Below are 15,619 nucleotides of genomic sequence, written 5' to 3'. Positions count from 1 at the left end.
TGCCACCACATTTAGGCTTAGTAAACTTCAGGAGAAGGGGAAGGACAGACATATACCTTCTCCAGACCATGTTTAGTAAAGATGAAGGGCATTTATCTATGAAACAAAGGACTCTTTAAGTTCAGAATTAAAAACAAGCTTGCTTTCTCCTCATGGAGAGGGATCAATTAGTTACAACTCATGAAGGTTGTATCACTTTTTCCCATCCTTCCCTCCCACTCTCCCCCATCCCCACTTCTTTATCAGGAAGCAGTGAATCACAAACATGCCTTCCATCTCTTGTTTCCAGTTCAGGCTGACTATACAGTCCTAGAATTCAGGGTTAAATGTGGAAAACTTGTGTCAGAGTGTGCTTGTTTGTTTGATAGTCAATAAGAAAGGAGGAACTGAAATCCATTCTTTCTGCTATTTTCATGTTCAAGTTGGAAACAAAATTGAAGAAGTTGGGAATGAACTAAAGAAAAACTAAAGAAATCATGAGAAATTATATTTCTGCCATTTCCACAATAAACGTGAGCTATTCTCCCTTATTTCATCAAGTTACAAGCCCAGGTAACTGGGTCTACTATGCTTGTGATTAGCAAGTTCTGAAACGTAATAGTAGCAGTGCAGAACGAGACTGAGTGTTCTTGTTGCCCTATATCCTTCACAGACAGTAGCCAAAAGCAGGTATTTTCCCCTGCTCTGAGAACAGAGAAAGCATACATGATGCCTCCCTGCATATTTTCCAAGCCTCTAACCATTTGTTGACAGGAGCTTCCTGAGCTGGATGTGGCACCTATGAATTTAGAAACACTCAATGCATTTCTCTTCCACTAACTTCTCCAATCTCATACGAGTTTTCAGCATCAACAATATCATGTGGCAAAGCATCCCACAGCTTAAGGCTCAACTTGGAACCACCGCAGTAGCTAGGTGGCACAATTAAAAAAAAAAAAGCAGGATAATATTTCTGCAGGTCAGTCTCCATGCATCAAGTAGCACTCAGTAGAATACACATTTAAACGTTTATGTAGACTTTATAGAAGCCAGGGGAAAAAAAAAACCAAAAAGACACAGTCCTGAAAGATGGAAAAAGGTCAAAAAAATAAGGAGGACCCTTTTCTGCCAGGCTTTTTCTGGACTTTACATAGCCCATGAGCCCATGTCAGTCAGCAGATCAAATTGGATCTGCGTGCAGACACAGGGAAGGTACTTAGTAGCGCACACAGAAGCTGAAGAACAGCTGCTGCTGTCACCCTCAGCCCAAGAAGAGCAAATAGATTGCCACTCCACCCCCTCATGCCTCGTTATTCCTGAAACATATGTGTTGTGTGCTGCCAAGAACCCAAAACCAGGGAAAAATTGAGTTTGCCAGGAAAAACAAATAGAGAAGCATTACACATGCCAAAGCCTGAAGCTTGTTTTATAGCAAGGTATAGAGATGACAGTACTACCCTATGCACAGCCCAATGTAGCAGAAGCCACCGTGTAATTCAGAAATGCTAAGAGAGCCTGCACAGGACAAGCAGTATAGCTGAGTTCCATGTGGATCGGCACCGACACATTCTGATGCCACTGCCACCTTTGCTGAGAAGAGGCCAACAACAGATTTGCACACCTAGAGGAATGTTTATCCTTCCCCTCCTGCTTTCCTTGTTCACATCTCACAGATAAAAGATTGGAGACCTCACTGCAGCTCCTGCAAGACAAGCTCTCTGAAGGAGAGCGACTTCTTCTTTAGTCACTTCACACCTCTGCAGAGTTACAAATGAGGGCATCACTGGCACTGCTACAAACAGCAGTGTCAAGTAGACAAAATAGATGACATAAATGATGCTTACGCAGAGCTACAGCCTTTGCTGCTGACAGTGTTAAAAAAAAAAGATACTCTCCTACTTCCCTAAAGATCTACTTTCATTTATGAACAGCATAGTAAGTTACCCAAAAGTGGCTCTTAATCTTCAGCTGCAGGAAGGCAGAATGGCTCATGACTGATTCACTGGTGCTGAGCTTCACTCAGAGAAATGCCACTTGTCATGGCAGGGCTGTTTCCACATTTAACCATGCTGATCTCACCCTGCTACAGTCAGTCACACATCCCAGATCGTAATTCCCCACCCTCAAACCAAGGTGTCACACTAAAACTCTCTGCTTTCAAATGCATGCATCTGGGAAGGCACTATTTGTTTTTGTTTCAAGTTTACACAACACTAATACAACAGGGTCTTGTTCCACAATTATAGTGCCTAGACTGGATAGTAATTACTCTTTTCAACTTCAGAAACTTTTCCTTAAGGCAGGTAAACCACAAAAATCTTCTTCCCTCTAAACCACACTCCAGTATTTCCAGGCTCCAACGCCCAAGGCATCACTTCTGTGCACTGCTTGACTGCCTTCTGAGACTGACTCCCTGTAAGCAATTGTTCTCTTAGGCTTGCCAAGAAGCAGCCTCTGGGCCCTACAAATGCTCACAGGGCTGGTGCGTGCAGCCCTGCAGGAATTTGTCCACAGAAACAGAGTTTGTTCACTTGCCAAGCAAGGCCTTCTGCGCAACTCTTCCCCTTTTCCTGAGTACAAGCTTAAGCACTGGATTCAGGCAGACAGAAATAAGTTTGAATTCTATTTATCCAGTAACCAGGGCTTTGGCAGAAGAAGATTTTTATTATGGACCAATTTCTATGTGTTGCTTAGTTTCGTTTTAACACCTAGTTTTAATTAGGAACAGGCTGTTAATAACTAATTTCTCCCTTGAGAAAACAGTAACACCACAAAGCAGCAGCAACTCATGTATTTGATTCCCAAAGAGTCACCTTTCCTGTATGCAGGCAGTGGTAAAGGTTTCATTCTCTCCAGGGCACTTCCAGTATAGGTTGCCAATGAGCACTTCAATCTCAACAATCCAAATACACAGAAGTACTGACACCACCACTTCCTTCATAGAGCAGCAGGCACAAAAACCCTTCATTTTCTGTTAACTGTTTTTCAGAAAGGAGCTAAAAAGCTGAAGCCAGGAGGAACTACATGAAACCATCAGCACAATGAACAGCATTGCTGTTGGTACAGCAGTGCTAGGAAAGTCCTGATGGAAAGAATGAAACAAGGCACGGGACAGCATTTCTTTCCAGTTTCCCCATCCCCACAGGTAGGCACCCAATAGTTACAGTCACTGATTCAGAGCTGTGTCCAACAAGGTATACCACTGGAGAGTGGTGTAACACAGGAACACTGATATTTACAGGTGTGCTCACCTCTCTGAAGAGGGGCCAGTTCACCTTTACAGCTAGAGACTGCCAACTAATACAGATCCTCCAAGAAGCCCATGTACCTAAGATGACTTCTACTCAGCAGAACACCCCTTAGAGATACTTATCCTACTGCTGTGATCACACCCTCGGTAGGGTCACCTGACTGGTAAACAAACAGCAAACCAGCATTTCCCAGCCGCTCCCTAAGGACTGACGCCTACCAGGACTGCCTAATGCAGTTTTGAGAAAGACTCCAGATGATCTCTCCAGGCAGGGGGAGGTCAGAGGGCCATCAGGCAGAACAGTAACTGCACACAAAGGTCACTTCAGCTATGTGCAAGCCTTCAACAGAAGCTTGTCTCCAAAACAGTAATTCTCTAGAGATTGTGTAGCTGACCGTTAGCAAAGTTCTCCTTGACTATATGGAAGTATTAAGATGCAGACAAGATCCTCATCCTCTTAAAGGAGGATGATTCCTTTAAGTCTGTGCGATGTTTCACTGCACTGTCTGGTTTCACCTTCTTCATATTGGTCTCCTCCAAATTCAGGCCAAGCTAATATCCTGTGAATAGATACCCTGCTATACCCTTCCTCCCTTTTTTTTTTTATTTTAAACTCTATTTTTCACATGTTCAGACAGAACAAAGTACCTTCCATATCCATTAGCTACTCCCTGTTCAGTTCTCAGAGGTCAATGCTACAGGACAAGCTTCTGCCAACATATCATTGCTGATCTAAAGGATAAGATTCCTAACCAACATGCTGTACCAGGCAGAAACCACTGCACCAAGAAAAATTTCCTTTTCTACTCCCATAGGATGTAGGAAATCTCTAATATTAAAGGAAACACAGATCTGTCCTGGTTAACATAATAGTATGAGATAATATTAATAAAAGAGTGCGTTGGGCTATCAAAGTCCATGCTATTTTTTCCTCAGTTGTTCTTCCTATGAGAAACTTTGCTTATAATTGCTGTATGTTTACAACAGTTGCTAGAATAATCGTGACATGCATGCTGCAGCTATATTTAACAGGCAGCTTCTAATAAGAGCAGAGGGAAGTTTGATAAGAGCTACTAGGAATTGCGCTACAGCAGCCTGATTTCTTAGCTTAGTGAACAGCATAGGACCTGTTTCACACAATCAGCCTGCCTGCTTCCCAGTTCTCACAGAGCCAGAGAAAGCACTGTCAGAGCAAGGAGTTAACCCATGCAGACAGGGTGCCTCCAAGCTCACTGTCCCACTCTCCAAGCCTCTTCAGCTGCTTGCTTTCACACTGCCTACTTCCTATCCTGTTGCGTCAGTCTCTGCAAATAGATGCCAAGCTTGCCAGCAAATTCGTGCATCAGCAACTCACTTTTGTTGCTGTTCTCTTCTGCTTAACTGTTGTAAACAAGCTATTTCTTCCTAAATTGCTTAGACCCCAATAAAAGCTGTTATCTCTTCTCAACAGTCTCAATCTGCACTAAATTCAGTTTTTCCCAGTACTTAATCTACTTTCACCTGATCACATTTTTTCTGCACTCTAGACAAGATCAGTGGTCCATCCTGTAGAACAGTTGCCTGTAACTTAAGATATCTCTGATCACAACAGTAGGCTGAGGCAGTTCTCCCATTTAGGCTATAATACAGTTGTTTTCTGTTTAGAACTTTATGTGAAAAAACAATGATCCAAACCCCAACCTCATCCAACGCAGAGTAATGAACAGGGGAAATACTAGGGTAATAGTGTCTTTTCCCAACTAAACAAAACTGTGGCTACTCCATGTCAATAGAGCATTCTCCTCCTGTGATTGAGTCACCTTGTAACCCCAGAGCAAGGATCAAGTTTACTTGAATGTATTAAGAAATCTTAAGGTAGCAGTCATTTGCAATCAAGCAGCCTTCAGAAGAGGCCAGTTAGCTCTGTTCTAGCACTGAGCTTTCAGTGGTTCCTTGCTTCAGGACTACATAGTAGACCCTAATCTCCAAATAGCTGTGTCTCCTCCTTCCTTCCATTTGAAAGTAGCACTTTTTTTTTTAAGCCCAGCTGCAGTTTCACATACCTCTGTATATAAAGTAAATTCTTGGCTTCACTTTACCAACACTTAGAGTTCTGCAGGTCTCTTAGAAGGGGGAAAGGGAGATGAAGTTGGCAGGTATCTTGCCATCTTGATAAAATATACAGCAATCACACGCCCAATGATTTCAAAATACAACATTTCTTCATCTCTAGTTGTATCAAGAAGGTATCTGGGTTTCCTCAGTAAAAGCTAGTTTACTGAAACTGTTTATTAGAAAGACTCTTAAAATCATTTAGGTTGGAAGAAAGTGATCTTGAGATCACTAAGTGCAACCATCAACCTAACACTTCTACGTCCTCCACTAAAACACGTCCCCAAGGATCACATCTTTTAAATATCTCCAGGGACATCATTTTCACCCCTTCCCTGAGCAGGCCATTCCAATAGCTGATCACCTGATATTCACAAAGAAGTTTTCCCCAGTATCCAACCTAAATCTTGCCAGCTCAACTTGAGGCTGTCTCTTCACATCATATCACGTCACCTGAGAAGTGTGACTGATACCCTCTTCACTGCAGCCTCCTCTCAAGTAGTTGTAGAGTGATGAGGTTAAACAACCCCAGTTCCACATATCTTCTCGAGTCCCTTAACCAGCTTTATTGCTTTGATGAATGTTTCTGTTCCAAACAATGCAGGCAAGAGCCTAAATGATCATCAAGATATTTCTAAGTTCATTCAGTTCCCTGCTCAGTCCCAAACAGGCTGTGCAGAAAAGAATACTAGCAGTTTCATGAACAGCAAGTGGGAATAAGGTAAGATTCAGTACTAGTATATCTCTTACGTTAGAGGAAGAGGTAAAGCATCATATTCAATTTCTTCTAGTTTATGTTGTGGGCAGTTCCTCCACTTTACTGATAGCAAGGCTCTTTGCTCACCTTTTGCCAATAGAGCTAGGTTTACTTAATTTCTTCCTCACGGGAAAGCTTAAGCAACGTAAAGATGTAACTGTAAGGCAAGACTCATATATACAACATAAGGGTAAAGCAGGCTGCAGTACCATATGAAGTGGCAAGACTATTGGTATGCAGTTACATAAGGTTACTTTGCAGAGTGTTTTGGGGGGGAAAAAAGCATGTTGGGGGAAAAAGAAAATGTTGTTTGCATTGGGGAAGTAGAGAGAATATTCATTACCTTAGATTCCCTTCCAAGCATCTTCAAGTCCTAGAAGCTTATAGCAGATTCAATCACTTCATAGTCCACTCTCAAAAATAACAATATCTCATATATATATGAGATACATGACATATTCTCTAGAGATACGCATTGTAAACAAGGCTGAAAAAGGGCAGCCATTAAGAATTGGCCTGCAATGTGAATATTTGTACTTTGCCCATTCTCCCCAGAGATCCTTGCTGCAACTTTTGTCGACTTTCATGTTAACTGCACAGAATCTGGTGTTTGGTTTCAGTCTCTTCAGCCCTTTTCAAATAAATTTTTAGATATCAAGCTGAAGAACAAGTCTATAAATATATTTCATATTTCAGGTGTTATCAACGAAATCCCACAAGAATACAACAGCCAGTGCAAAGTACATATATTACAGAACAGATTTCAATTGCTGAGCATCACTGGAATGTCATTTGCTTCCACAGCACAGATAGAATCATATAGATTTCAGCTTCTGATCCTCAGAACCCAAACTGACATGTGAGGAAAGCACACTAGGAATGTTTAAAAAAAATAAATAAAAATCAGAGCACAAACAGAGCAATCTCCCCCTCGTGGCTTCCAGAAGCAGCTCCTATCCTACAGCTCAGAAAACTAGTTTTTTTTTGGTTGCTGTTTGTGCTGGGGTAAAAGCCTGCTGGAATCAACATCCATATTTCACAGATGTTACCAGGCAGTGGTGGAGGCAGTGCTGGTACAAGAAAGGGCTGACTGAAAAACATCAAGAAACAAAAAAGTATTTATAATCATTCAAGAAGTGAAATATACTCATCTTCTCCCAGTCCTCAATGAAAGTTTCTTGTCCTTGTCAGAGCCAGGCATCAAGCCTATTTGCTCTGCTCAGCAAATGCAAGAGAGGCTTGTCTCAGCAGCAAGGATACTGAGGGACAGGAGGAAGTTAATGCCCACAGATAATCATTTATGGGTGACTGAAAAAGTTGACCATGTTCCCAATAGCCAAGTAGGCAAGTACCACACCTTCCTGAACACAGACGAGACACAGCTTGGGCACACTCATAGCATGGACAGAGCTGAAGAGTTGCTGACAGTTTTGTCGCCTGCAGCAATTCTAAGTCTCTTAGCCTAGAAAGATTGTCTGGCAGGTCACGATAAACAACTGTAGTACAGGAGAACATGAAATCCTCACAAGCTTAATGCCTCTGGATACAGGCCCCTGCTACTAGGGAGATCTCCCACATACCCCTTCTGTACTCTGCAGTGCTTGGTGACAACCAGTAGATTTAACAAATTCCAACTATCACAAGTCTGAAAGGCTCTTTCTCATTGTGCCATTCTGACAGAAGCAACCACTGACATTGAAATATGATTAGGATGCCAGTCACACGTATTGCCTCACAGCAATACCCAGCCTCAACCCACATTTCAGCTTGGAGGAACATGAAGCTATTGTACCAGTCATCAAAACAAAGCAGGATGATTACAGCAGGGGACACACCAGACTCTCTGCACTGACTTTACACTGTCTGCTGGAAAAGTTTCTGCAACTATGGCCAGAAAGTATTTGGATGTTAATTAAACTTAATGATCACTATGCCACAAGGTAGCAGGCAAAAAATTGCCACCTAAACAGCTTCTGAACTGCTCTAAAGGATGCAGAACTCTTCTGCTACTTTTCAAAGAGCTAAAGCCCAAATTCTCTGTGAAAAACTCCAGGTATACTAGTCACATTTTCTCTCATCCACTAAGGCTTTTTCTATTTAATCTCTCTGACACAGCTCCCTGTTATACAGCACCATCTACACCCATCATGCTAAATAAGTGGCGATAAAATAGCTTGCCTGATCAAAAAGTCTGTTCTAGGGAGATAAGAGCCCCTCAAAGGGCTTGAACAGCTCTGCTATTGTTTAAGCATTTCCCCATGAACTCTCATGAGCAGCCTAAATTCCCATATTACTGATCAGCTGATGGAAAAAATAGAAGCAGTTTATTATTGCTCTCTAATCAAGAGCATAGTTTTTTCCACTCAGGCTGTAGGCAGATACTTTTAACTTTTGAGGTCCCCAGTTCAATCCCTGGATGGCAGCCATCACATGAACCAAACAGTTCAAGCCCTCGAAATGGCCAGAATAATGCAAACACAGTATATGCCATCCTGAAATACAGTAAGAGCTCCTAACAGAAGTTCATCATGCCCCCATGTTGTGCCCAATCTGTTCAATCGGGTTTTGTAGTTATCTCCAAGGAACAGTAGTCACATTACAAATATACCTAACTGTACCTTTGAATTTGTTTCTATAGTTTTTTTGTTTGTTTGTTTTTTGGGTTTTTTTGGAAGCTTGTGCTCATCCATGGTAAGGTCAGAAGTTTCAAGCTAGCTCTCATATAATCCACAACAACCCAGAATGACTAAAATGCATCAGTCACTGTCCTGGGGAGAACTCAGTCTGGGCCCTCAAGATTTTCAGGCTCCTATGACCTGGTTGTGCACACAGTTTGCCAAAGACCTGCAGCATATCAGCCCAGCCCAGATACATGGGCACAGATAGGGAAGGCAGGAAACAAGTAGTCCAGCTCATAGCCATTCTGTTCAGAGCTGCAACTGGAAGTACCATCTAGTAAATACGTTAGGTGACTTCTCACAAGGCACTATAATTAACACAAAACTCTGTCAAAGAACAACAGACCGCCTTGCAGAGTACAGCGTACACCTCATGGAAAGGTGAATCCTGCCCAAAAAAGGAATGTGCTCAGTTATGTAATGCACAGGGGAGAAGCTCCATTTTGACTCCACCCAGAAAGCAGCTCACCTGCAGCGAGGAGCAGCTGGACCCTGTCATTTTAGCCCACACGCTGCAGAGGTGCATTCTGCTCCCATTACGCACCGAGAAACATTTCAGTTGTCGTAGGGCTCAATGACTTCTCAGTGACATCTGAATTCCAGGGTGGAGCGGGAGGCTCTGCTAGTATTGTGCATCACAATCAATTACCACAGTATCAGAAACTCCTTCGTGCAAATTAGATTAGCAGTGAAGCTGAAAGGAAGAGGTTCACATCTCGTTGCTGAAAATTGGGAGCACCCACTGGGAACGGAGCTTACGGTGTGAATGAAGAGGCCACAGCACGTGTCCAGAGGTGGCCAGCTAACCTCCTCCTCACCCCCCGCCTGGGGACGACGCAGAGCTTTTAGAACTGAGGCAAGCAAAGAACACATAGTTGGCACAGAAAGTTGTGAAACTGGTTAATGCATTTGGGCCACGCTAACTTCATTTATTGATGGTCTTGTGGAGATGGCAGATCCCTCCTCCTGCGAGCAGCAACAAATCACAGACCGAGTGCCGGCTATTCAGGCCCACTAATACCTCCGAGTTTATCAGCTTTCTCCCGCCCAGGGCGGGCAGGACACGGTAACCCCAGCGGCGTGCCATAGCCCGGCACCGCCCGGCTCTGCCCCACCGTGACACCGAGACCGCAGCCTCCCGCCGGGCGGGGAGGGAGAGGGCAGCAGGAGCGGGGCTGCCCCGTTCCTCACGGCAGGGGCACGGCGAGAACCCCCGCGCCCGGGCCCCAGCGAGGCCCCTTCCCCCGGGGAAGCCGTTCTGCTCCTCAGCCGCGGCGCCGCCGGAGCCCGCGGCTCCAGTTTCAGAGTGGGAAGCGGCCCGCGGCGGAGCCGACACAAAGGGGCCCCTGTCCCCGCCGCGGAGCGGAGGCGTCGGCTGCGGAGAGCGCGGGAGGGGAGCGGGGCGGCCCGCCGAGCCCCCAGTGGCGCGAGCCGCCGGGCACCCGATAAAGGTCAGATCGGTGGCCGGGCCGCGCGGGGCTCCTCCGGGAGCCTTCCCCAGCCGCACGGCAGCCCGCCGAGCCTCGTCCTCAGGCAGCGCCTCGCGCAGCCGCCTCCTCTCCACGAGGAAACTTCTCCCTCGCGACCGCCGCTAAGCAGCCGGGAGCCCCGGCACTCCGCAGAGAGCCGGCCCGGCGGAGGACACGTCGCTTACCTCACCGGCAGCACGGTACGGCACAGCCCGGCGGTCAGCAGGCACCTGGGCCGAGCGGGACGGGCCCTCCCCTATTTCAGCCGCGGGACGCGGGGGCTCCCGCCCCGCCCCCAGCAGCTGCCGGCAGGGCGGGCCCGGCGCTGGGGGCAGCCCGCTGGCGGCGGGGCAGCGCCGAAGAGGCTCCGTCCGCTCCGCCCTCTCCCGATCCAATTAACGGGCCCTGCCCGGGCAGGTGGGGTCGGGCGGGGGGCAGCGCCTCGGTGCCGGGAGCTGGGTGACCGGGAGCCGCGTGGGACAGCCGGGAGGGGACGGAGCCTCGCTCGTAGGAGGCGGGAGGTGCCGGGCCGAGCGCCCCGTCATGGCGGGCGCCTGAGGGAGTGGAAGGCGGCTCGGTGTGGAGGTCGCAGGTTCCCTGAGCCCCGTTGTCCTCGGAGCCTGTCCCTGTGTTCTGGATGAGGCACTGGTCGCTCTCCTGGAGGTGGGCAGCAGCTTCAGCACGGCGGCCGGCTCCCGCAGAGCTGACCGCTCACTTTCTCTTCTGGAAACCTTTCCCTAAGTAATCCAGACTCATCTTTCAGTGTCCCGGTCGAAGCCAGCTTTTTAGCAGTACCAGGGGCTGCGGGCCAGAGTTTCCATCCCCAGCGCCAGGCCTGGGTGGGGTTTGCCATGACGCCGGGGCAGAGCTCATAGCGGAGCTGCAGGGCCATGCTGGCCCCTCTCACCATTTCCAAAAGTCCTCAGACCTGGCTCCAGGGACCAGCTGTGCGTTCGTGGTGATGTTTATTCAATCAGCAAAGAAAGGAAAGAGTGAGAGAGGAAAAAGCACGCTATAAATCTGCACTGCCTCTGGAGTCCCTTCCCAGTGGGACTGGAAAGGTTTGTCTGGTCCTTGGAGTTAATCAGTGTTAAGGTTTAAGCATCAACTCTGCATTTTACTTAAAAATAATGTTAAAAAAATAATTTATTTGGCATAGATATTCCCTAATTCAAGTATGAGATATGAACACCACTATCAAATTTGTGCAGATTAATGGGGTATAGAAAGACCAAAAATCTGCTACTCCTTAATACTTTATGCCAGCATTTACCCAGCTTTCTGTTATACCTCATGCACTGAGCATCTGAGGTAATGCTTTCCACATGGGGTCTGCTTGCCCCCAGCACTAAGTGGCAACGGTACTGTGTAACACTGCTGCTTCGCTCCTTTCCCTCCTTCCCTCTAAAGCTGGAATATTGTAATATGGCTAATACAATAGCAATACTTTTTGTTTTTCTGGTCCAGGACAGCTTAGTAAAGATCATATGCTAGAAAGAGGCCAGACAGCATGATACTTATTCTCTTTGCTCTCTTTGGGGTTGTATCTTTTTCCTTTTTTTTTTTCTTTTTTTTTTTTTTTTTTTTCTTTTCTTTTTTTTTTTTTTTTTATCAGAATGTAGGCTTGCTTTCTTATGCAGGCCAAACTCAAGTTGTTGTAATGGTACTCTTTACATCACAGTCAGACTAAAGTAGCCAGAAATGTTCGTGCTTTGGAAAAAGGTCCTGGCAACAAGGAGGCAAAATACTGTCCAGTATTACAAATACCACAGAGATGACAGTCTTAGTCATAATATAGCTTTACCAAAGCTGGCAACAGGATGTCTTAATTCTGTGATAGAGAATTGAGGTCTGTAACTGACTGTATGTTGGACAGAAGGCATTGTGAAAACAAGGCTTGTACTCTGCCCATGCCTAATCACACTCCTCTACCTTGGCTGCATACAGGAGTTTGAAGAGTGTGAGCCTATGCACACATGTGAGAATATTCTTTTAGAATTACTCCTTCCCTGGCCATCTCAGAGTGCCACACCTGCTCAGTGCTGGCACGCCGATACCAATTGGTGGCACCCTGGGCTGGTGGCGTGTCTTCTGCGCATGGTTTGCGATCTGCTGTTCTTGTCCTTAGTGAATAATGATTACGGAAATAATCTGATGACTCTCCAGAGAAAGCAAGCTCAGTGTTAGTAATTGATAGAAAATGCTAACCGTGACAGCTCAGTGAGGAAACACAAGGGCTGCTGTGCACATTCGCTGTGTAGGGAAGCAGACGAACCCTAGAGGATGAAGGAGCAGGATGGGAAATGCACATCTCTGCTCAGATGAGCTGGATCACAGCATCACAGCTTGCTTTGGGATTAATGAGTTGATCACTGAAAGCAACGTGAGGATTTCAGTGTTTCTGGCATGGAAATTACCCCTTGGAAAGTACGTAAAAACTAAAGATGTTCGTGTTTATGCCATTGGTGATTTCTGGTCAACTTCTCAGATCCCAGCCCTGATGTCGGGACCCTGTGCACACCTGTGGCAGCACTGCTGACTGCCATCAAGACAAGGAGGATATTTTTCTGCAACAGTTTCCTTTCCTGTAAACCAGGCCTTTGTGGTACCCCAGGAAAGCAGGTGAGGACTACTTTCGATTACTGCCATTGCTACTTTTTGGTGGTGGGCATAGCTCTCAGGAGAGCGCTGTGCTGCAGAAGTGCTGTGTAAGAGCTGGCAATGCCAGTCAGGTTGGCGTATGCCTTCAAAACCCGGTTGTGTCGTCTGTCGGTGGGTTTTTGTAGGTCATTCTGACAGCTGCAGGATGCCAGCAGCTAACACAGCGTTGTTGCGGTTCAGCAGAAAAGCCCGGAGATTGGCTCTTCGTCGTACTGGCGGCGAGCCCTGCCGAGCGGGGCCGAGGGGCGCAATGACCGCCGCCTCCGGGCTCCGTTCCGCTGCCGGGGCCGCCGGCCGCTGCTCCCCCCCCCTTCGCTCCCCGCCCCGGTTATGAAACCTTCGGGGAGGGGCCGGCTGCCGCCCGCCGTCCTCGGCGGCGCTGGGGAGCGGAGGTCGGGGGAGCGCAGGTGAGAGCGGGGCGGCCCTGGGGAAGCCCAGCCGTGCGGGGATGGGAATTTGCGCTGCGGTTACCGCGGCCACCTCCGCGGCAGTCGCTCGCGACTCTTTAACCATCGGCATCGAGGAGGAGAGCCTGGCAGGGCCCTCCGCAGTCAGTGGGCCCACGGCGAGGAGCTGCCGGCTGCGAGCGTGTCTGGCGCTCAGAGCAGGAGCCCGAGCCGCGTATCGGGCTGTGAGCGGCCGCTGGGTAGGAAGTGTCGTCTGAACACGTGGTGGAAAAGCAGTCAGCCTTGACCGGCTTGGTAACGGCTCTGATCTCTTCCCTAGCGAAATCTGAAGAGCTTGCTGTGAGCCACCAGAGAAACAGTAGGGCATTATGTGGTTGCACAGATGTACTTTATGCAGATCTGTGGGTTTTAGGCTAAAATGTTCTGTAGAAGCACATCTGTCAAAACATACTCTAGTGTTTTAGGATGCATTCGTTTTCATGTGGGAACAAAGAAGAGCTTATTGAACCTGTTCCTTTCCCCAGCAGTGTGCAACAAAAAGCTACTGTCATCCCGATGAAAGGAGCACAAGGTACAGTTGCTACTTCCAGGCCACTGGGGTGTGCTTCACTCCCGTTTTCCTCTGTCTTCTGTGTATGGCAGTCTTACCTTCCGTGCTTTGTTTGCTTTTAGTGGTCAGACAGAATGGCTCCAGTGAACCAGCCCAAGGACAAGAAGCATGAGAAGACATATTGGTCAGAAGAGGCAAAATCAGCTGGGAAAAGGAAACTGGACTGCGAAGGACTGGAGAATGTACCACTAGCAAAGAAATTGTTTTTGAGGAAAACATCCAAAGCCCAAGAGAAAATTGGTAACATTTCCTAAGGTTCTTGCTCCCAGCCAGATTTACCCTAAATCCCAGGCATTAACTAGTTGAAGAGAGAGGATGCCAAGAAACATGGTCAGATGCGAGATTTCAGATAGGGCTGTATATTAGAGGTATAACACAGACAGCACTGGGGTAGTACATCCTCCAATTATCTGTCTAGTTGCGCTGTGTCTTTGTACACAAGTCTCGTTTTTGAGACTTTGTCCCTTGATAGAAGCCTGCTTATTGATATTACTGTCACAGCCCACTGCAGAGTGGTTAAGTTCCATGGAATTCCCAAGTTAGCAGACATCTGCTTTAGTGCAGGACAGACTGACCTTGGCCACATATCATTCTTTCTTCCATACAGTTATTAATGCAGTTTCATGGTCGTAAGTTTGGTGTTCTACAGCATGCAGCCTAAACTGGCCTTTCCACCTAATCCTTTGTATTCTAACTTTCTAAAGTGAGAAGGTATACTAAATACTTCCTACCTCTATGTTCAGATTAGACTGGACAGAATTTCCACTAATCACTGTTCATGTTCTTTTTCTTTCCCTCTGATTTGTAACTTAAAGATGTCTTACATTTTTTATTGAAAGAGAGAGAGAAGTGATTTAAAGATGGTGGGAAAATCTGCAGTAACAAAAAAGTTGTTTAGACTTCAGTTATTGTAAGGATTGATTTTTACATATGTTGAAAAAAAAATTCTCCTTGTATTTTTAGGACAGCTCCAGTTTCTTGCAATTGAAATCTGTTTTGAAAGGGTTTGTTACAGCAGATGCTAAACAGGCCTAGAATTTGTTCTTAATAACTTATCCTTTGAAATAAAACTGAATCTGAAAAAACTCCCCATCACCTTTGAAGAAGGAACTGTGAATGTTAATTCTTCCGTGGGGAAAAAGAAAGGAATTAAAATATCAATCCTTCTGTTCCCATTTCAGCAGGTGTGGCGTGTTGGCTCTGTGCTGGCATGTGAATGTAGAGGCTTAGTCTTGCATTTCTGCATTTCTTAGCTCCAGGGTTGCATTAAAGGAAGATTTTGTTCAGGTTCTAATTGCACAGAATGATACTTATGATGTTGCTCTTCTGTATCTTCATTAATGCCTTTACATTAAAGTAGCTTTTTTGTTCTTTAAGAAAGACGTCTTTCCCATTTGACACCTAGATCTGTTGGAGTGTTACAGACAATTGCCATGGGGATGATTAGATCACAGACGTGGGACTGAGCAGATCTTGTTTTTATGTAAAGGTCCCTGAAGATAAAACTTGGAACATGGACAGAACGTAGAAGCATGCTGTGCTTTCAGCAAAAACCACCCTGAACAGAAAGGTTTTCACGCAATGAGGCGTCAGCAAGTCTATTATCAAAAACAAAACTCACAGTGCTCTGGACAGACTGTATGAGCTACAGCACAAGCAGATAGAAAATTCTAATTCACATACAGGCATTTCAGGAACTGCATGGGAAGTCATGTTG

The 15,619-nt window shown here is 46.2% G+C and overlaps 2 protein-coding genes and 1 long non-coding RNA gene across 11 annotated transcripts in view; 2 read left to right on the top strand and 1 right to left on the bottom strand.

Moving 5' to 3' along the window:
- Positions 1–4,672, top strand: part of LOC128086334 (uncharacterized) — a 25,861-nt gene extending 21,189 nt beyond the window's left edge. The window contains exon 3 of the long non-coding RNA XR_008209330.1: positions 2,969–4,672. This is a non-coding gene — a long non-coding RNA (uncharacterized LOC128086334). The remainder of the gene's footprint in view (positions 1–2,968) is intronic.
- PACSIN3 (protein kinase C and casein kinase substrate in neurons 3) overlaps positions 1–10,541 on the bottom strand; it is a 20,232-nt gene extending 9,691 nt beyond the window's left edge. For both annotated transcript variants that reach the window (XM_052694873.1, XM_052694874.1), the window contains exon 1: positions 10,410–10,541. The gene's annotated coding sequence lies outside the window, so the exon portion shown is untranslated. The remainder of the gene's footprint in view (positions 1–10,409) is intronic.
- DDB2 (damage specific DNA binding protein 2) overlaps positions 10,306–15,619 on the top strand; it is an 18,315-nt gene continuing 13,001 nt past the window's right edge. The window contains exons 1-4 of one of the 8 annotated variants that reach the window (XM_052694868.1): positions 10,937–11,285; positions 12,713–12,846; positions 13,820–13,863; positions 13,965–14,142. In XM_052694868.1, the coding sequence (XP_052550828.1) occupies positions 13,977–14,142 (166 nt within the window). In that variant the 5' untranslated portion in view covers positions 10,937–11,285; positions 12,713–12,846; positions 13,820–13,863; positions 13,965–13,976. Of the gene's footprint in view, positions 10,425–10,531; positions 10,642–10,936; positions 11,286–12,712; positions 12,847–13,221; positions 13,293–13,816; positions 13,864–13,964; positions 14,143–15,619 lie in introns of those variants that run through there. The other 7 variants (XM_052694865.1, XM_052694869.1, XM_052694862.1 and 4 more) reach the window with 7 other exon arrangements.

This window comes from Tympanuchus pallidicinctus, unplaced genomic scaffold (assembly GCF_026119805.1).
Source record: "Tympanuchus pallidicinctus isolate F22 unplaced genomic scaffold, pur_lepc_1.0 scaffold3, whole genome shotgun sequence".
NCBI lineage: Eukaryota > Metazoa > Chordata > Aves > Galliformes > Phasianidae > Tympanuchus > Tympanuchus pallidicinctus.
This window is presented reverse-complemented; position numbering and strand designations above follow the sequence as displayed.